This window comes from Oncorhynchus keta, chromosome 12 (assembly GCF_023373465.1).
Source record: "Oncorhynchus keta strain PuntledgeMale-10-30-2019 chromosome 12, Oket_V2, whole genome shotgun sequence".
Taxonomy (NCBI): Eukaryota; Metazoa; Chordata; class Actinopteri; order Salmoniformes; family Salmonidae; genus Oncorhynchus; species Oncorhynchus keta.
In genome coordinates this window covers 42955289-42977326 of record NC_068432.1, presented here as the reverse complement: position 1 = coordinate 42977326, position 22038 = coordinate 42955289, and the positions used below count along the sequence as shown (strand labels likewise).

Here is a 22038-nt window from a genome sequence, read left to right as displayed (position 1 = left end):
CACATCTCACTCTCTTCCTTCAACCTCCTTTACCCTCATCTCACTCTTCTAATTCAACCTCCTTTACTATCATCTCACTCTCTTTCCTTCAACCTCCTTTACCCTCATCTCACTCTCTTCCCTTCAACCTCCTTTACCCTCATCTCATCTCTTCCCTTCAACCCCTTTACCCTCATCTCACTCTCTCTAATTCAACCTTTTACCCTCATCTCCCTCTCTTCCGTTCAACCTCCTTTACCCTCATCTCACTCTCTTCCTTCAACCTCCTTTACCCTCATCTCACTCTCTTCCTTCAGTCTCCTTTACCCTCATCTCACTCTCTCTAATTCAACCTCCTTATCCTCATCTCACTCTCTTCCTTCATCCCCTTTACCCTCATCTCACTCTCTTCCCTTCATCCTCATTTTTCCAACATCTCACTCTCTTCCTTTCAACCTCCTTTACCCTCATCTCACTCTCTTCCTTCAACCTCCTTTACCCTCATCTCACTCTCTTTCCTTCAACCTCATCTCACTCTCTTCCTTCAACCTCCTTTACCCTCATCTCACTCTCTAATTCAACCTGCTTTACCCACATCTCACTCTCTTCCCTTCATCCTCCTTTACCCTCATCTCACTCTCTCTAATTCAACCTCCTTTACCCTCATCTCCCTCTCTCCAGTTCAACCTCCTTTACCCTCATCTCACGCTCTTCCCTTCAACCTCCTTTAGCCTCATCTCACTCTCTTCCCTTCATCCTCCTTTACCCTCATCTCACTCTCTTCCCTTCAACCTCCTTTACCCACATCTCACTCTCTTCCGTTCAACCTCTTTTACCCTCATCTCACTCTCTTCCCTTCATCCACCTTTACCCTCATCTCACTCTCTCTAATTCAACCTCCTTTACCCTCATCTCCCTCTCTTCCATTCAACCTCCTTTACCCTCATCTCACTCTCTTCACTTCAACCTCCTTTACCCTCATCTCACTCTCTTCCCTTCAACCTCCTTTACCCTCATCTCACTCTCTTCCCTTGAACCTCCTTTACCCTCATCTCACTCTCTTCCCTTCAGTCTCCTTTACATTATCTCACTCTCTCTAATTCAACCTCCTTTACCCTCATCTCACTCTCTAATTCAACCTCCTTTACCCTCATCTCACTCTCTTCCTTCATCCCCCTTTACCCTCATCTCACTCTCTTCCCTTCAACCTCCTTTACCCTCATCTCACTCTCTTCCTTCAGTCTCCTTTACCCTCATCTCACTCTCTAATTCAACCTCCTTTACCCTCATCTCACTCTCTTCCTTCATCCTCCTTTACCCTCATCTCACTCTCTCTAATTCAACCTCCTTTACCAACATCTCACTCTCTTCCTTCAACCTCCTTTACCCTCATCTCACTCTCTTCCTTCAACCTCCTTTACCCTCATCTCACTCTCTCTAATTCAACCTCCTTTACCCTCATCTCACTCTCTTCCCTTCATCCTCCTTTACACTCATATCACTCTTTAATTCAACCCGCTTTACCCCCATCTCACTCTCTTCCCTTCAACCCCCTTTACCCACATCTCACTCTCTCTAATTCAACCTCCTTTACCCACATCTCACTCTCTTCCCTTCATCCTCCTTTACCCACATCTCACTCTCTTCCCTTCAACCTCCTTTACCCTCATCTCACTCTCTTCTCGTCAACCTCCTTTACCCACATCTCACTCTCTTCCCTTCAACCTCCTTTACCCTCATCTCACTCTCTTCCCTTCAGTCTCCTTTACCCTTATCTCACTCTCTCTAATTCAACCTCCTTTACCGTCATCTCACTCTCTCTAATTCAACCTCCTTTACCCTCATCTCACTCTCTTCCCTTCAACCTCCTTTACCCTCATCTCACTTCTCCAATTCAACCTCCTTTACCCTCATCTCACTCTCTTCCCTTCATCCTCCTTTACCCTCATCTCACTCTCTTCCCTTCATCCTCCTTTACCCTCATCTCACTCTCTTCCCTTCAACCTCCTTTACCCTCATCTCACTCTCTTCCCTTCAACCTCCTTTACCCTCATCTCACTCTCTTCCCTTCAACCTCCTTTACCCTCATCTCACTCTCTTCCCTTCAGTCTCCTTTACCCTCATCTCACTCTCTCTAATTCAACCTCCTTTACCCTCATCTCACTCTCTCTAATTCAACCTCCTTTACCCTCATCTCCCTCTCTTCCATTCAACCTCCTTTACCCTCATCTCACTCTCTTCCCTTCAACATCCTTTACCCTCATCTCACTCTCTTCCCTTCAACCTCCTTTACCCTCATCTCACTCTCTTCCCTTCAACCTCCTTTACCCTCATCTCACTCTCTTCCCTTCAGTCTCCTTTACCCTTATCTCACTCTCTCTAATTCAACCTCCTTTACGCTCATCCCACTCTCTCTAATTCAACCTCCTTTACCCTCATCTCACTCTCTTCCCTTCATCCCCCTTTACCCTCATCTCACTCTCTTCCCTTCATCCTCCTTTACCCACATCTCACTCTCTTCCCTTCAACCTCCTTTACCCTCATCTCACTCTCTTCCCGTCAACCTCCTTTACCCACATCTCACTCTCTTCCCTTCAGTCTCCTTTACCCTTATCTCACTCTCTCTAATTCAACCTCCTTTACCCTCATCTCACTCTCTTCACTTTATCCTCCTTTACCCTCATCTCACTCTCTCTAATTCAACCTCCTTTACCCACATCTCACTCTCTTCCCTTCAACCTCCTTTACCCTCATCTCACTCTCTCTAATTCAACCTCCTTTACTATCATCTCACTCTCTTCCCTTCAACCTCCTTTACCCTCATCTCACTCTCTAATTCAACCCGCTTTACCCTCATCTCACTCTCTTCCCTTCAACCCCCTTTACCCTCATCTCACTCTCTCTAATTCAACCTCCTTTACCCTCATCTCCCTCTCTTCCGTTCAACCTCCTTTACCCTCATCTCACTCTCTTCCCTTCAACCTCCTTTACCCTCATCTCACTCTCTTCCCTTCAGTCTCCTTTACCCTTATCTCACTCTCTCTAATTCAACCTCCTTTACCCTCATCTCACTCTCTCTAATTCAACCTCCTTTATCCTCATCTCACTCTCTTCCCTTCATCCCCCTTTACCCTCATCTCACTCTCTTCCCTTCATCCTCATCTTCCAACATCTCACTCTCTTCCCTTCAACCTCCTTTACCCTCATCTCACTCTCTTCCCTTCAACCTCCTTTACCCACATCTCACTCTCTTCCCTTCAACCTCATCTCACTCTCTTCCCTTCAACCTCCTTTACCCTCATCTCACTCTCTAATTCAACCTGCTTTACCCACATCTCACTCTCTTCCCTTCATCCTCCTTTACCCTCATCTCACTCTCTCTAATTCAACCTCCTTTACCCTCATCTCCCTCTCTCCAGTTCAACCTCCTTTACCCTCATCTCACGCTCTTCCCTTCAACCTCCTTTAGCCTCATCTCACTCTCTTCCCTTCATCCTCCTTTACCCTCATCTCACTCTCTTCCCTTCAACCTCCTTTACCCTCATCTCACTCTCTAATTCAACCTGCTTTACCCACATCTCACTCTCTTCCCTTCATCCTCCTTTACCCTCATCTCACTCTCTCTAATTCAACCTCCTTTACCCTCATCTCCCTCTCTTCCGTTCAACCTCCTTTACCCTCATCTCACTCTCTTCCCTTCAACCTCCTTTACCCTCATCTCACTCTCTTCCCTTCAGTCTCCTTTACCCTTATCTCACTCTCTCTAATTCAACCTCCTTTACCCTCATCTCACTCTCTCTAATTCAACCTCCTTTATCCTCATCTCACTCTCTTCCCTTCATCCCCCTTTACCCTCATCTCACTCTCTTCCCTTCATCCTCATCTTCCAACATCTCACTCTCTTCCCTTCAACCTCCTTTACCCTCATCTCACTCTCTTCCCTTCAACCTCCTTTACCCACATCTCACTCTCTTCCCTTCAACCTCATCTCTCACTCTCTTCCCTTCAACCTCCTTTACCCTCATCTCACTCTCTAATTCAACCTGCTTTACCCACATCTCACTCTCTTCCCTTCATCCTCCTTTACCCTCATCTCACTCTCTCTAATTCAACCTCCTTTACCCTCATCTCCCTCTCTCCAGTTCAACCTCCTTTACCCTCATCTCACGCTCTTCCCTTCAACCTCCTTTAGCCTCATCTCACTCTCTTCCCTTCATCCTCCTTTACCCTCATCTCACTCTCTTCCCTTCAACCTCCTTTACCCACATCTCACTCTCTTCCGTTCAACCTCTTTTATCCTCATCTCACTCTCTTCCCTTCATCCACCTTTACCCTCATCTCACTCTCTCTAATTCAACCTCCTTTACCCTCATCTCCCTCTCTTCCATTCAACCTCCTTTACCCTCATCTCACTCTCTTCACTTCAACCTCCTTTACCCTCATCTCACTCTCTTCCCTTCAACCTCCTTTACCCTCATCTCACTCTCTTCCCTTGAACCTCCTTTACCCTCATCTCACTCTCTTCCCTTCAGTCTCCTTTACCCTTATCTCACTCTCTCTAATTCAACCTCCTTTACCCTCATCTCACTCTCTCTAATTCAACCTCCTTTACCCTCATCTCACTCTCTTCCCTTCAACCTCCTTTACCCTCATCTCACTCTCTTCCCTTCAACCTCCTTTACCCTCATCTCACTCTCTTCCCTTCAGTCTCCTTTACCCTTATCTCACTCTCTCTAATTCAACCTCCTTTACCCTCATCTCACTCTCTTCCCTTCATCCTCCTTTACCCTCATCTCACTCTCTCTAATTCAACCTCCTTTACCCACATCTCACTCTCTTCCCTTCAACCTCATTTACCCTCATCTCACTCTCTTCCCTTCAACCTCCTTTACCCTCATCTCACTCTCTCTAATTCAACCTCCTTTACCCTCATCTCACTCTCTTCCCTTCATCCTCCTTTACACTCATATCACTCTTTAATTCAACCCGCTTTACCCCATCTCACTCTCTTCCCTTCAACCCCCTTTACCTACATCTCACTCTCTCTAATTCAACCTCCTTTACCCACATCTCACTCTCTTCCGTTCAACCTCCTTTACCCTCATCTCACTCTCTTCCCTTCATCCTCCTTTACCCACATCTCACTCTCTTCCCTTCAACCTCCTTTACCCTCATCTCACTCTCTTCTCGTCAACCTCCTTTACCCACATCTCACTCTCTTCCCTTCAACCTCCTTTACCCTCATCTCACTCTCTTCCCTTCAGTCTCCTTTACCCTTATCTCACTCTCTCTAATTCAACCTCCTTTACCGTCATCTCACTCTCTCTAATTCAACCTCCTTTACCCTCATCTCACTCTCTTCCCTTCAACCTCCTTTACCCTCATCTCACTCTCTCCAATTCAACCTCCTCCTTTACCCTCATCTCACTCTCTTCCCTTCATCCCCCTTTACCCTCATCTCACTCTCTTCCCTTCATCCTCCTTTACCCACATCTCACTCTCTTCCCTTCAACCTCCTTTACCCTCATCTCACTCTCTTCCCTTCAACCTCCTTTACCCTCATCTCACTCTCTTCCCTTCAACCTCCTTTACCCTCATCTCACTCTCTTCCCTTCAGTCTCCTTTACCCTCATCTCACTCTCTCTAATTCAACCTCCTTTACCCACATCTCACTCTCTTCCCTTCAACCTCCTTTACCCTCATCTCACTCTCTCTAATTCAACCTCCTTTACCATCATCTCACTCTCTTCCCTTCATCCTCCTTTACACTCATATCACTCTTTAATTCAACCCGCTTTACCCCCATCTCACTCTCTTCCCTTCAACCCCCTTTACCCTCATCTCACTCTCTCCAATTCAACCTCCTCCTTTACCCTCATCTCACTCTCTTCCCTTCATCCCCCTTTACCCTCATCTCACTCTCTTCCCTTCATCCTCCTTTACCCACATCTCACTCTCTTCCCTTCAACCTCCTTTACCCTCATCTCACTCTCTTCCCTTCAACCTCCTTTACCCACATCTCACTCTCTTCCCTTCAACCTCCTTTACCCTCATCTCACTCTCTTCCCTTCAGTCTTCTTTACCCTTATCTCACTCTCTTCCCTTCAGTCTTCTTTACCCTTATCTCACTCTCTCTAATTCAACCTCCTTTACCATCATCTCACTCTCTCTAATTCAACCTCCTTTACCCTCATCTCACTCTCTCTAATTAAACCTCATCTCACTCTCTTCCCTTCATCCTCCTTTACCCTCATCTCACTCTCTCTAATTCAACCTCCTTTACCCTCATCTCACTCTCTTCCCTTCAACCTCCTTTACCCTCATCTCACTCTCTAATTCAACCCCCTTTACCCTCATCTCACTCTCTTCCCTTCAACCTCCTTTACCCACATCTCACTCTCTTCCCTTCATCCTCCTTTACCCTCATCTCGCTCTCTTCCCTTCAACCTCCTTTACCCTCATCTCACTCTCTTCCCTTCATCCTCCTTTACCCTCATCTCACTCTCTCTAATTCAACCTCCTTTACCCTCATCTCCCTCTCTTCCATTCAACCTTCTTTACTCTCATCTCACTCTCTTCCCTTCAACCTCCTTTACCCTCATCTCACTCTCTTCCCTTCAGTCTCCTTTACCCTTATCTCACACTCTCTAATTCAACCTCCTTTACCCTCATCTCACTCTCTCTAATTCAACCTCCTTTACCCACATCTCGCTCTCTTCCGTTCAACCTCCTTTACCCTCATCTCAGTATCTTCCCTTCAACCTCCTTTACCCACATCTCACTCTCTTCCGTTCAACCTCCTTTACCCTCATCTCACTCTCTTCCCTTCAACCTCCTTTACCCACATCTCACTCTCTTCCGTTCAACCTCCTTTACCCTCATCTCACTCTCTTCCCTTCAATCTCCTTTACCCTCATCTCACTCTCTTCAACCTCCTTTACCCACATCTCACTCTCTTCTGTTCAACCTCCTTTACCCTCATCTCACTCTCTTCCCTTCAACCTCCTTTACCCACATCTCACTCTCTTCCGTTCAACCTCCTTTACCCTCATCTCACTCTCTTCCGTTCAACCTCCTTTACCCTCATCTCACTCTCTTCCCTTCAACCTCCTTTACCCTCATCTCACTATCTTCCCTTCAACCTCCTTTACCCTCATCTCACTATCTTCCCTTCAACCTCATTTACCCTCGTCTCACTCTCTTCCCTTCAACCTCCTTTACCCTCATCTCACTCTCTTCCCTTCAACCTCCTTTACCCTCATCTCACTATCTTCCCTTCAACCTCCTTTACCCTCATCTCACTCTCTTCCCTTCATCCTCCTTTACCCTCATCTCACTCTCTTCCCTTCAACCTCCTTTACCCTCATCTCACTCTCTCTAATTCAACCTCCTTTACCCACATCTCATCTCACTCTCTCTAATTCAACCTCCTTTACCCTCATCTCACTCTCTCTAATTCAACCTCCTTTACCCTCATCTCACTATCTTCCCTTCAACCTCCTTTACCCTCATCTCACTCTCTCTCATTCAACCTCCTTTACCCTCATCTCACTCTCTTCCCTTCATCCTCCTTTACCCTCATCTCACTCTCTTCCCTTCAACCTCCTTTACCCTCATCTCACTCTCTCTAATTCAACCTCCTTTACCCTCATCTCACTCTCTTCCCTTCATCCTCCTTTACCCTCATCTCACTCTCTTTCCTTCAACCTCCTTTACCCTCATCTCACTATCTTCCCTTCAACCTCCTTTACCCTCATCTCACTATCTTCCCTTCAACCTCCTTTACCCTCGTCTCACTCTCTTCCCTTCATCCTCCTTTACCCTCATCTCACTCTCTTCCTTCAACCTCCTTTACCCTCATCTCACTATCTTCCCTTCAACCTCCTTTACCCTCATTCACTCTCTTCCCTTCAACCTCCTTTACCCTCATCTCACTCTCTTCCTTCAACCTCCTTTACCCTCATCTCACTATCTTCCTAATTCAACCTCCTTTACCCTCATCTCACTCTCTTCCTTCATCCTCCTTTACCCTCATCTCACTCTCTTTCCTTCAACCTCCTTTACCCTCATCTCACTATCTTCCCTTCAACCTCCTTTACCCTCATCTCACTATCTTCCCTTCAACCTCCTTTACCCTCGTCTCACTCTCTTCCCTTCATCCTCCTTTACCCTCATCTCACTCTCTTCCCTTCAACCTCCTTTACCCTCATCTCACTCTCTCTAAATCAACCTCCTTTACCCACATTTCACTCTCTTCCCTTCAACCCCCTTTTACCCTCATCTCACTCTCTTCCCTTCATCCTCCTTTACCCTTATCTCACTCTCTTCCCTTCAACCTCCTTTACCCTCATCTCACTCTCTTCCCTTCAAACTCATTTACCCTCATCTCACTCTCTTCCTTCAACCTCCTTTACCCTCATCTCACTCTCTCTAAATCAACCTCCTTTACCCACATTTCACTCTCTTCCCTTCAACCCCCTTTTACCCTCATCTCACTCTCTTCCCTTCATCCTCCTTTACCCTTATCTCACTCTCTTCCCTTCAACCTCCTTTACCCTCATCTCACTCTCTTCCCTTCAAACTCATTTACCCTCATCTCACTCTCTCTAATTCAACCTCCTTTACCCTCACCTCACTCTCTTCCCTTCATCCTCCTTTACCCTCATCTCACTCTCTCTAATTCAACCTCCTTTACCCACATCTCACTCTCTCTAATTCAACCTCCTTTACCCACATCTCACTCTGTCCAATTCCCTCTTTTCTAACTGTCCCTTCCTGTGACACACTCCAATGCTCCGAGACAGTCTGGTAAGGGAGGATATGTGGTTTGGTCTGGTGATTCTAATGTGATGTCATTCTCTTTTTAAAGCAGGGAGGATACTTATCCAGCTATGGAATATGTGATCTACAAAGGGAGAACTTCATAGGACAATATTTTCCAGCGCCGCACAGAGGAAAATGGTTATTTCACCATTAAACTAAACCACTGTGAACCAGCTCCTCTCCAGGGTCTGGGGTATTCTGAAGAGGAATCTCGACATAATGCCCTTGGACATTAAACTATTAACAGTATGGATGATGATTTAACAGTGGTTATTGTGAGACAAATGAACAATGACTGTAATGAATAGTTTAATAATCATAGAACTCAAAAGCAAGACGGTGACATACTACACTGTTAAATAATGAGAAGGTAGTGAATTGCATCAGTAGAATGTGACGACCCAGTTTATCAGTGGAATGTGACGACCCAGTTTATCAGTGGAATGTGACGACCCAGTTTATCAGTGGAATGTGACGACCCAGTTTATCAGTGGAATGTGACGACCCAGTTTATCAGCGGAATGTGACGACCCAGTTTATCAGTGGAATGTGATGACCCAGTTTATCAGTGGAATGTGACGACCCAGTTTATCAGTAGAATGTGACGACCCAGTTTATCAGCGGAATGTGACGACCCAGTTTATCAGTGGAATGTGACGACCCAGTTTATCAGCGGAATGTGACGACCCAGTTTATCAGTAGAATGTGACGACCCAGTTTATCAGTGGAATGTGACGACCCAGTTTATCAGTAGAATGTGATGACCCAGTTTATCAGTGGAATGTGACGACCCAGTTTATCAGTAGAATGTGACGACCCAGTTTATCAGTAGAATGTGACGACCCAGTTTATCAGTGGAATGTGACGACCCAGTTTATCAGTAGAATGTGATGACCCAGTTTATCAGTGGAATGTGACGACCCAGTTTATCAGTGGAATGTGACGACCCAGTTTATCAGTAGAATGTGACGACCCAGTTTATCAGTGGAATGTGACGACCCAGTTTATCAGTAGAATGTGATGACCCAGTTTATCAGCGGAATGTGATGACCCAGTTTATCAGTAGAATATGACGACCCAGTTTATCAGCAGAATGTGACGACCCAGTTTATCAGCAGAATGTGACGACCCAGTTTATCAGTAGAACGTGACGACCCAGTTTATCAGTAGAACGTGACGACCCAGTTTATCAGTAGAATGTGATGACCCAGTTTATCAATAGAATGTGATGACCCAGTTTATCAGTAGAATGTCATGACCAAGTTTATCAGTAGAACGTGATGACCCAGTTTATCAGTAGAATGTGATGACCCAGTTTATGAGGTTAATGAGCTGGTTGTTTCTTTATATCTTCTCTATTTCCGTCCTCTATTCTCCATTCTATCCTCTATCCCAACCTTCTATTAATCTATTCTCTATTCTATCCTCTAACCAAACCTTCTATTCCTATTTTCTCTATTCTATCCTCTATCCCAACCTTCTATTCCTCTATTCTCTATTCTATCCTCTAACCAAACCTTCTATTCCTCTATTCTCTATTCTATCCTCTATCCCAACCTTCTATTCCTCTATTCTCTATTCTATCCTCTATCCCAACCTTCTATTAATCTATTCTCTATTCTATCCTCTAACCAAACCTTCTATTCCTATTTTCTCTATTCTATCCTCTATCCCAACCTTCTATTCCTCTATTCTCTATTCTATCCTCTAACCAAACCTTCTATTCCTCTATTCTCCATTCTATCCTCTATCCCAACCTTCTATTAATCTATTCTCTATTCTATCCTCTATCCTAACCTTCTATCCCTCTATTCTCCATTCTATCCTCTATCCCAACCTTCTATTAATCTATTCTCTATTCTATCCTCTAACCAAACCTTCTATTCCTCTATTCTCTATTCTATCCTCTATCCTAACCTTCTATTCCTCTATTCTCTATTCTATCCTCTATCCTAACCTTCTATCCCTCTATTCTCTATTCTATCCTCTATCCCAACCTTCTATCCCTCTATTCTCTATTCTACCCTCTATCCCAACCTTCTATTCCTCTATTCTCTATTATATCCTCTAACCAAACCTTCTATCCCTCCATTCTCTATTCTATCCTCTATCCTAACCTTCTATTCTCTATTCTACACTCTATCCCAACCTTCTATCCCTCTATTCTCTATTCTACCCCCTAACCCAACCTCCTATTCCTCTATTCTTTACTCTATTCCCCGACCCTAGCCTTCTATCCCTCTCTCATTCATGGGCCAGAGTAGTTGATACTGGGTTCTTACAGGGTTCTTTGATGAAGATGTTCTACCTGTCTGGAATCATAAATGGTTCTCCTACAGTGACAACGTGGACCTTCATCTAAGGTGTTACCCATGTGTTCTAGTGTACTGAAAGGAGAAATCACCTGGGACAGTTTAGCTCCAATTTCGATATTCTTCAGAAACTTGACCAGGAAATCAATGATGCTGGTCCAGGGCCAGATACTGTTGGAGCCGTCAAGAACCATGACAATGTCAAGCTCTTTGGCACACTCTGTAATGGGGCAGTTATTATTGGTGTAACACAACCAATATACAGTATCACATATCACATACAATGTAGAAGTCCTCTTAAAGAGGCTGCGAATTTTTGCAGCTTTTTGTTAAAAATCGTGTGAAATTTCAACGTCCTGCTACTCATGCCAGGAATATAGTATATGCATATGATTGATATGTGTGGATAGAAAACACTCTGAAGTCTCTAAAACTGGTTAAATCATGTCTGTGACTATAACAGAACGTGTGTAGGAGGCAAAATCCCAAGGAAAACTGTTCACAAAAAACACAAAAAAAATATCCCTCCGCCAGTCTCTGTATTGTCTATGGCAAGGGAAAATAGATAGGGCCCAGTTTACAGTTCCTACAGCTTCCACACGATGTCGCCAGTCTTGGCAATTGGGTTGAAGTTAATCATTGGTGAAATGAGAAATAGGCACTTCCTGTCATCGGGTACACCGGGGGAAGTTATGAAAGGGAGAATATGGACCATGATTTCAAGACTTGCTGCTATTGAATACAGATCGCCCCGTGATCAATTTGATCGATTATTAACGTTTACTAATACCTAAAGTTGGATTACAAAAGTAGTTTGAAGTGTTTTGTCAAAGTTTATAGGCAACTTTTTTAATTTTAAAAAATGACGTTGCGTTTTGTAAAGCAGTTTTTTCCTGGATCAGACAGGCTTCATAAATGGACATTTTGGGTATACATGGACGGATTTAATAAAAAAAAAGACCCAATTGTGATGTTTATGGGACATATAGGAGTGCCAACAAAGAAGCTCATCAAAGGTAATGAATGTTTTATATTTTATTTCTGCGTTTTGTGTAGCGCCGGCTACGCTAATTATTTTGTTTAGGTCCCCTTTGGGTATTTCGGGGGTTGCATGTTATCAGATAATAGCTTCTCATGCTTTCGCCGAAAAGCATTTTAACCTCTTACGTCCACCCGACAGGCAGGCGTCCCATCTAGACATCTGGAAATGCAAATGCGCTACGCTAAATGCTAATAGCACTCGTTAAAACTCAAACGTTCATTAAAACACACATGCAGGGTACTGAATTAAAGCTACACTCGTTATGAATCCAGGCAACAAGTCAGATTTTTAAAATGCTTTTCGGCGAAAGCATGAGAAGCTATTATCTGATAGCATGCAACACCCCAAAAGACCCGCAGGTGACGTAAACAAAATAATTAGCATAGTCGGCGCTACACAAAACGCAGAAATAAAATATAAAACATTCATTACCTTTGACGATCTTCTTTGTTGGCACTCCTAGATGTCCCATAAACATCACTATTGGGTATTTTTTTCGATTAAATCGGTCCATATATAGCCTAGATATCGATCTATGAAGACTGTGTGAGCAAGGAAAAAACAGTGTTTTGTAACGCAACGTCATTTTTTTAAATTAAAAAAGTTGACGATAAACTTTCACAAAACACTTCGAAATACTTTTGTAATGCATCTTTAGGTATTAGTAAACGTTAATATCTATCAAATTGATCACGGGGCGATGTATATTCCATAGCTTCACGTCTTTAAACCATGTCCGGATGTATCTCAACCAAAACATCCTGTCGGAGACCGGAAGAAATGGGCTGTCTCTTGTTCGTTTGACCAAGAAACAAAGCCCAGGCAAATGACAAGACTGGTGACATCGTGTGGAAGCTGTAGGAATTGCAATCTTGGCTCCAGGTAATGTGGTTTCCATTCAACAATACATGCAAGTGGCGCATTGATATATTTTCCAATTTTCAGTGATCAGATTTTCCTGCGCTTTTCGATGAAACGCACGTTCTGTTATAGTCACAGCCGTGATCTAACCAGTTTTAGAAACGTCTGAGTGTTTTCTATCCACACATACTAATCATATGCATATACTATATTCCTGGCATGAGTAGCAGGGCGCTGAAATGTTGCTTTAATAGCTTTAATTGAGTACCCTGCATGTGTGTTTTAATGAAAGTTTGAGTTGTATCGAGTACTATTAGTTGTCACTCTGAAATTTCCGCTGATGTTGATCCCTGTACAGGGACAGCAGCCGTAATAAGTTTTTAAAGAACATTACATGTGTGTTTTGTACATTATTGTTTAAACTATAGTTTACAACAGTTTTGACAATAAATGCATTAAATAGTTGGCTTGGGCTGTGGAGAGAGATGAAGAGAGGTGGAGAGAGGTGGAGAGAGGTAGAGAGAGATGTGGAGAGAGGAGAGAGGTGGAGAGAGATAGAGAGAGGTGGAGAGAGGAGGAGAGAGGTGGAGAGAGGAGGAGTGAGGTGGAGAGAGGTGGAGAGAGGTGGAGAGAGGAGGAGTGAGGTAGAGAGAGGTGAAGAGAGGTGGAGAGAGGAGGATTGAGGTGGAGAGAGGAGGAGAGGTGGAGAGAGGAGAGAGGTAGAGAGAGGTGGAGAGAGGAGAGAGGTGGAGAGAGATAGAGAGAGGTGGAGAGAGGAGGAGAGAGGTGGAGAGAGGAGGAGTGAGGTAGAGAGAGGTGAAGAGAGGTGGAGAGAGGAGGATTGAGGTGGAGAGAGGAGGAGAGGTGGAGAGAGGAGAGAGGTGGAGAGAGGTAGAGAGAGGTGGAGAGAGGAGATAGGAGGAGAGAGGTGGAGAGAAGTGGAGAGAGGAGGAGTGAGGTGGAGAGGAGGAGAGAGGAGGAGTGAGGTGGAGAGAGGTGAAGAGAGGGAGAATGCTACTACACAGCTCTTCCATCTAGTCCCTCTAAGACCTGTACAAATATTTTTTACTTCTATTTTAAAAGTAATGTAATGGACATGCTTTTTAAGTGGTATGCTGGTATGGATATTGAAACACATTCACAGGCTACATTAGAACCCACTTAGAATTCATGTCCATTACTGTGCCTAAAACTACAGAGTGGTGAGGAGCTGTGGAGTTCACTGTGGAGTTCACTGTGGAGTTCACTGTGGAGTTCACTGTTCTGTTTACCTTCACTCACTGATCCCTCAGTGTGGAGAGAAGACAGAGATGACAACTCACTAAACTCGGTCCTAACTTGGGCATGCATGGGGGAGTTGAGAGACTGGACAGTAGTTTACGCTAAGCGGAATGTTCTTATGTACACAAGTGATGTCTCTCTCTGGCCACGTGGCTCTGAGGTATGGGAATGGAGGAATGGAGAGTGTTGGGGCGGGGTGGAGAGAGATGGTGAGTAGAGGTTTGAGGGATAGTGTTTCTCTGGTCTGTGTTTTATTTATAATTTTTTATTTAACCTTTATTTAACTAGACAAGTCAGTTAAAAACTCATTCTGATTTACAATGACGGCCTACCAAAAGGAAAAAGGCCTTCTGTAGGGACGGTGGCCTGACTTAGAATTCCTCACAATCAAATGTCGACCGCATTATCTACCAAGGGAATTCCCTTCGATTATAATCACAGCCGTATATATTCACCCCCAAGCAGACACATCGATGGCCCTGAACTTTATTTGACTCTTTGCACACTGGAAACCACATATCCTGAGGCTGCATTCATTGGAGCTGGGGATTTTAACAAGGCTAATCTGAAAACAAGACTCCCTAAATTGTAGCAGCATATCGATTGCGCAACCAGGGTTGGTAAAACCAACAATATTAAAATGTGTTCTGTGTTCTGTGTCTTGGGGTGGAGGGATGTTGAGAGGATGTTGAGAGGAATAGGGGGTGTAGCAGCAAGGTTGCTCAAGATTGACTTCGAAATTAGACGTACTAAGGACATTGGGAGATGCCTTCAAAACCCGCCACTAGGGGCAGCGTTGAGCGCGATGCAATTACCATCAAGTAGGCTTGGGTTTTGCTAGGGTGCTGCGGATCAGGATGGCGGATGGGCATAAGCCGCGAACTCCAGCTCTGAGGGTCATGTGTTTAATAACCCTAACCCAATCCCAAACCTTAACCATTAACTTAACCAATTGGAATGAATGCCTAAACTTAACAGTGTAGTTGTTTCTGTGTGTAAAGGGAGGAGTGTGAGGGGTACTGTCATCTAGCCAGAGGTAGGGTGAACTTGTACCTTGCACAGCCGGGGCGATGGAGTTGAGCACCTGGAAGGTTGAGCTGACATTGGTACAGACCCCAGAGATGTATGTCTGCTGACCACACATGTAGCCGTACTGTGGACCACAGGCCTGGAAGACAAGAGCACACACGTGCGCACACACACACTTGTCACGGCAAAACCTTAACTCTTAGCCCAATAGGAAATGCACACATACACACACACCGGGTTAAGGTGTTTAATTTGGACTCAAAGTAACTGTCTCTCTGAAGTACATGATCTGATTGGTTAAGAAGACTCTATTCAACAGTCCTTATATGAGCAGTGAGGTATAAGCCCAGTAAAAAAGGCAGAGAGGAAAGTTCTGGTCAGACCCGGGCCTTGTAATTCATCTCTTATAATGTCATTATTATAAATACTCAGACCCATTCATTTAGAGAGAGAGAGAGAGAGAGAGAGAGAGAGAGAGAGAGAGAGAGAGAGAGAGAGAGAGAGAGAGAGAGAGAGAGAGAGAGAGAGAGAGAGAGAGAGAGAGAACGTGAGATGGGGGTCTGCAATTGCAAACAATATTTGGAAAATGGAATTACTTTAAATACTATAACTCTTCCAGATTATGTCCTTAGTGTTTTCCTACAATTTACTCCCCAAGTCCTTCCTACAATTTACTCCCCATATGAGGGATGTAGGAGTTTACAACTCAAACCAATATTGATGAATCTGTTTTGTTTAACAACCGTACATTGTGTGTGATATATATGTCAGCTCTACATACAGTAACAACCGTACAGTGTGTGTGATATATATGTCAGCTCTACATACAGTAACAACCGTACAGTGTTTGTGATATACAGTTGAAGTCGGAAGTTTACATACACTTAGGTTGGAGTCATTAAAACTCGTTTTTCAACCACTCCACAAATTTCTCGTTAAAAAACTATAGTTTTGGCAAGTCGGTTAGGACATCTACTTTGTGCATGACACAAGTCATTTTTACAACAATAGTTTACAGACAGATTATTTCACTTATAATTCACTGTATCGCAATTCAAGTGGGTCAGAAGTTTACATACACTACGTTGACTGTGCCTTTAAACAGCTTGGAAAATTCCAGAAAATTATGTCATGGCTTTAGAAGCTTCTGATAGGCCAAGTGACATCATTTGAGTCAATAGGAGGTGTACCTGTGGATGTATTTCAAGGTCTACCTTCAAACTCAGTGCCTCTTTGCTTGACATCATGGGAAATTCAAAAGAAATTAAAGACCTCAGGAAAAAAATGGAGAGACTGGTTCATCCTTGGGAGCAATTTCCAAACGCCTGAAGGTATCACGTTCATCTGTACAAACAATAGTACGCAAGTATAAACACTATGGGACCACGCAGTCGTCATACCGCTCAGGAAGGAGACGCATTCTGTCTCCTAGAGATGAACGTAAAAGTGCAAATCAATCCCAGAACAACAGCAAAGGACCTTGTGGTCTGGGTACAAAAGTATCTATATCCACAGTCAAAAATCGCCATTAAAAGCCAGACTACGGTTTGCAACTGCACATGGGGACAAAGATCATTCTTTTGGAGAAATGTCATCTAGTCTGACGAAACAAAAATACAACTGTTTGGCCATAATGACCATCGTTATGTTTGGAGGAAAAAGCTTGGTCGCAAATGGACAATGACGTCAAGCATACACCCAAAGTTGTGGCAAAACGGCTTCAGGACAATAAAATCAAGGCCTTGGAGTGGCCATCACAAAGCCCTGACCTCAATCCTATAGAAAATGTGTGGGCAGAACTGAAAAAGTGTGTGCAAGCAAGGAGGCCTACAAAACTGGCTCAGTTACACCAGCTCAGTCAGGAGGAATGGGCCAAAATTCACCCAACTTATTGTGGACGGCTACCCGAAACGTTTGACCCAAGTTAATCAATTTAAAGGCAATGCTACCAAATACTATTTGAGTGAATGTGAACTTCTGACCCACTGGGAATGTGATGAAAGAAAGAAAAGTTGAAATATATAATTCTCTCTACTATTATTCTGACATTTTGCGTTCTTAAAATAAAGTGGTGATCCTAAATGACCTAAGATAGGATTTTTTTTACGAGGATTAAATGTCAGGAATTGTGAAAAACTGAGTTTAAATATTTTTGGCTAATGTGTATGTAAACCTCCGACTTTACCTGTATATGTCATCTCTACATACAGTAACAATTGTACAGTCCACTGGCTCTTGCAGTCCAGGGCTGCCATCTACATTGTCACGTGTCCTCTTACCAGAAAGCCTCCTTGAGGGTTGGTAACCAACGTCGTTCCCATGGTCATGTTTTCCTTGACTTCGTGTAAATTAGGAATTGTTGTGTTTTCTGGGAAAATATGGAATAAACTCAGTGAAAGAAAGAAAAAACAGCTGCTCAAATTCCTGTATAATTTTCCCATAGAAAGAGAGACAGACCACCCCTCAAGCCCCTCTTGAACCCCTCCGGACTTCACTTTTAACAATGTGCACTATTGACATGTAGTTATTTATAGGATCGTTCATTACTTGAGCTATGATCTAACTCTACAGTCTTCATATTTTGTTTTCCAGCATAAATACTGTAGTCTGGTAAGAGCATGACTCTAGCTATGCCAGGGTTGTGAGTTTTGATTCCAGCTGGGGTCACAAATACTCAAATGTATGCATGCTCTCACTGTTGTAAGTCTGTTAGGGTGAACGTGTCTGCTAAATGGTATATCCTCTATGTATAATTACATGTGATCTCTGTCTAGCAGCGTTTTTTAAAGTCATCTCATCAGTAATCATGTAGGCTACCTCTCATTATGTACTTTCTCTCTGTAGGTATTCTCATATTCACATCACATCCAGTGGCTGCAGAACAAAGAAGCCATCAAGCTATAGGACAATACAGCCATTGTAAGACTGACACTGTATATGACCAGATTGTCATGTGGAGGACAGATACCCTTATATCTCTTACAACCTTTAGCAGGTTATACATAAACAATGCATTTTCTACAGATACCAAAACAACAGATAATGTTCATGTTAAATATATAATAAATTATATTATGTATCCCAAATGTAATTGATTAAATTCCATTAAATTGATTTAGTAATCCTAACTAAGCTCAACCCATGGGGCGGTGCACAATTGGCCCAGCGTCGTCCGGGTTAGGTGAGGGTTTGACAGGCGTAGTCCGTCATTGTAAAATAAGAATTTGTTCTTAATTAAGTGACTTTCCTAGTTAAATAAATGTTCAATAAAATAAATAATAAATCTTGCCTGCTGGAAGAGAGTCAGTATCAGGGTTGGGGTCAAATCCATTTAATTTCAGTCAATGGTCAATGAAGTTTCCTTCCTTAATTTACTTTACTGAAATGGAATTGACCCCAACCTTGTTCAGTATTGAGTCAGCGTCATTAGAAGGCCAGAAGCTGAAGCATGAAGCAGTGGAATGGAGTCATATTGGTTATCTGGTTAGTTAATGATAATACAGTTGTGAGTGGATGAGATGAGACATTAAAATCCTGTTTATGTAGTGTCTTCCTGTTCTGCTGTCGTTCTGCTGTGCTTCACGTCCTGTCCAGCACACTGCCAGGGAGGCAGGGAGTCCCAGACCAGACCAGCACACCATACAATATTAGAGGCTATGCCTTAGATCAGCTAGTGCTGACAACTGGAGGATCAATAACGCAGTATCAATGGCACAAACACACACACGTTTGTGTAACTATCCTTGTGGGGACCAACCCTAACCCTTAACCTAACCCCTAACCCTTACCCTAATTGTATACCTAACCCTAACCCGAAAATAGCCTCTTTCCTTGTGGGGACCTGCGAAATGTCCACAGTTGTCCGAGTTTTCCTTGTTTTACTATACTTGACCTCACAAGGATAGTTAAAACACACGCACGCACACACACACACACACACACACACACACACACACACACACACAGACACACAGACACACACACACACACACACACACACACACACACACACACACACACACACACACACACACACACACACACACACACACACACACACACACACACACACACACACACAGGTTCTCACCAGGCAGCTCCAGTTTGATACATCTAGGGTTTGGTCCTTGACCCACACGGCATTTGTAGACATCTCCAGTCCGTTTGGCTGGCTGGCCGGCCAGGGGAGAACCAATCAGCACCCTTTAAAGAGAGACAGAGGAGAGAGGTTAGCAGACTATTCCATTCCCCAGCCACCATACATTTGGACAGGATATGGTGACATTGTAAGCAACAACTGGAAATCACCTCATGACCAGGGGTTGAGTTCTTGGTTTTTCTCACTAACAAAACACTATAAGAAAAGGTATCTGAAAAAGTGCAGTGGAAAGTATACATTTGAACCGTTAGGCCTACCATGTTTACTCATTACGTTGTTTACATGTTCTGAGTGAGTAACCCACACTCTGCGTTGCAATACAGCTTGTTAGCTGAGTGCGATAACAAACTCCAGCTGGGCTTGGTTCTCTCTCAGAAATCTTTTGAGTAGGATACGAGTCTAAACTATGCTAGTTATCTGCTAGCATGTAAACAGTCCGCTAATTAACATTCCACCCTCCTAATGGCCCCTGATCACCTAAAGAGGGAGCCAGCGCTGGGAACACACAAACACACAGCCATCTGAGAGAGAGAAAGCTGTAATCATCTCAGATCACACAGCTACAGTTACATACTGTATAGACATCTGTGCCTGACCCTCACTGTCCTAGCACACTGACCTAGCACACTGACCTAGCTGTCCTAGCACACTGATTTAGCTGTCCTAGCACACTGACCAAGCTGTCCTAGCACACTGACCTAGCTGTCCTAGCACACTGACTTAGCTGTCCTTGCACACTGACCTAGCTATCCTAGCACACTGACTTAGCTGTCCTAGCACACTGACCAAGCTGTCCTAGCACACTGACCTAGCTGTCCTAGCACACTGACTTAGCTGTCCTAGCACACTGACCTAGCTGTCCTAGCACACTGACTTAGCTGTCCTTGCACACTGACCTAGCTGTCCTTGCACACTGACTTAGCTGTCCTAGCACACTGACCTAGCTGTCCTAGCACACTGACCTAGCTGTCCTAGCACACTGAACTAGCACTCTGCCCAAGCACACTGTCCTAGCACACTGAACTAGCACTCTGCCTAGCACACTGACTTAGCTGTCCTTGCACACTGACCTAGCTGTCCTAGCACACTGAACTAGCACTCTGACCAAGCACACTGACTTAGCTGTCCTAGCACACTGACCTAGCTGTCCTAGCACACTGACTTAGCTGTCCTTGCACACTGACCTAGCTGTCCTAGCACACTGACCTAGCACTCTGTCTAAGCACACTGTCCTAGCACACTGACCTAGCTCACTGACCTAGCACTCTGACCTAGAACTCTGTCCTAGCACACTGTCCTAGCACACTGACCTAGCCCACTGTCCTAGCACACTGACCTAGCACACTGACCTAGCCCACTGTCCTAGCTGTCCTAGCACATTGCCCTAGCACACTGACCTAGCACATTGTCCTAGCACACTGTCCTAGCACACTGACCTAGCCCACTGTCCTAGCACACTGACCTAGCACACTGACCTAGCACACTGTCCTAGCACACTGACCTAGCTCACTGACCTAGCTGTCCTAGCACACTGTCCTAGCACACCGACCTAGCACACTGTCCTTGCACACTGACCTAGCACACTGACCTAGCCCACTGTCCTAGCTGTCCTAGCACACTGACCTAGCACACTGTCCTAGCACACTGTCCTAGCACACTGACCTAGCACACTGACCTAGCCCTTGCTTTGAGTGAGAGGTGTCTAATGGTGCCATTCCATCTGTGAATGATCACTCACCTACAGTAACCCAGGTTACGATCACACACGTCACATTTATAGTAAACCAGTTTAAGATCACTCACCTCACATCTACAGTAACCCAGGTTAAGATCACTCACCTCACATCTACAGTAACCCAGGTTAAGATCACTGACCTCACATCTACAGTAACCCAGGTTAAGATCACTGACCTCACATCTACAGTAACCCAGGTTAAGATCACTGACCTCACATCTACAGTAACCCAGGTTAAGTAATGTAGGCATCTCGGCACAATTTCTCTCTCTCTCTTTCTCTCTATCTCTCTGATTTTAAAGGAGGTTTGTGTAAATTATAAGCCCAACCAAGGCTCTACTCCAATATCAACACATACTGCTAGCATATGTTTTAAAATGAAACGAGTGTCAGGAATGCATAATGCATTCTATGGTATGGTATGTTAGTATGTATAGTAATTGTGCACTAGAAAGTAACTGGAACTATCAGGTCTTGCTTTAACATGATCTTTGGGTGAAATTACAAGTGTAAACATGCCTTCAAGTGGTATGCAAGTGTGGATATTGGAACAAACACATAACTAGCCCCCGTCACTCTTATACAGTGGTATCTATCTGTGTGCACGTGAGAGTAACTGGAGCCACCAGGGAATTCTCTACATGAACTCTGTAAAAGAAGAAAGCTGTGGGATCGTTCATCGTTCCTCATCACAGCTGCTCCTGCTGATTGAGAAGGACTGAATTACTGTAACTGGTCCCATATGAGTTTAATAAGCCCATTCCAGCTGAATGTATGTGGATAGTTAGCTAGTTAGAGGTTGTGTCCCAAATGGCCC

The 22038-nt window shown here is 44.1% G+C and overlaps 1 protein-coding gene and 1 long non-coding RNA gene across 5 annotated transcripts in view; both read right to left on the bottom strand.

Annotated features, from left to right (window-relative positions):
* The window catches only part of LOC118379527 (integrin alpha-1-like), a 92164-nt gene that overhangs the window by 40703 nt on the left and 29423 nt on the right, over positions 1-22038 (bottom strand). Inside the window, exons 3-6 of one of the 2 annotated variants that reach the window (XM_052458404.1) lie at positions 19418-19530; positions 17607-17695; positions 15352-15466; positions 11207-11334 (exon numbers count right to left, since the gene is read on the bottom strand). In XM_052458404.1, the coding sequence (XP_052314364.1) occupies positions 11207-11334; positions 15352-15466; positions 17607-17695; positions 19418-19530 (445 nt within the window). Of the gene's footprint in view, positions 1-2018; positions 2124-3066; positions 3784-11206; positions 11335-15351; positions 15467-17606; positions 17696-19417; positions 19531-22038 lie in introns of those variants that run through there. The other variant, XM_052458355.1, reaches the window with a different exon arrangement.
* Positions 530-8593, bottom strand: LOC127906385 (uncharacterized). 3 transcript variants are annotated; one of them, XR_008061108.1, is made up of 7 exons: positions 8175-8593; positions 7582-7825; positions 6637-7296; positions 4653-4722; positions 2927-3066; positions 1705-1844; positions 530-1016 (listed from the first exon to the last, which is right to left on the bottom strand). It is a non-coding gene; the product is annotated as an uncharacterized LOC127906385 (long non-coding RNA). The 3 variants fall into 3 exon arrangements; XR_008061107.1 differs by lacking the exons at positions 6637-7296; positions 7582-7825; positions 8175-8593 and adding an exon at positions 4863-5483; XR_008061106.1 differs by lacking the exons at positions 2927-3066; positions 6637-7296; positions 7582-7825; positions 8175-8593 and adding an exon at positions 4863-5482 and having other exon boundaries at positions 4618-4722.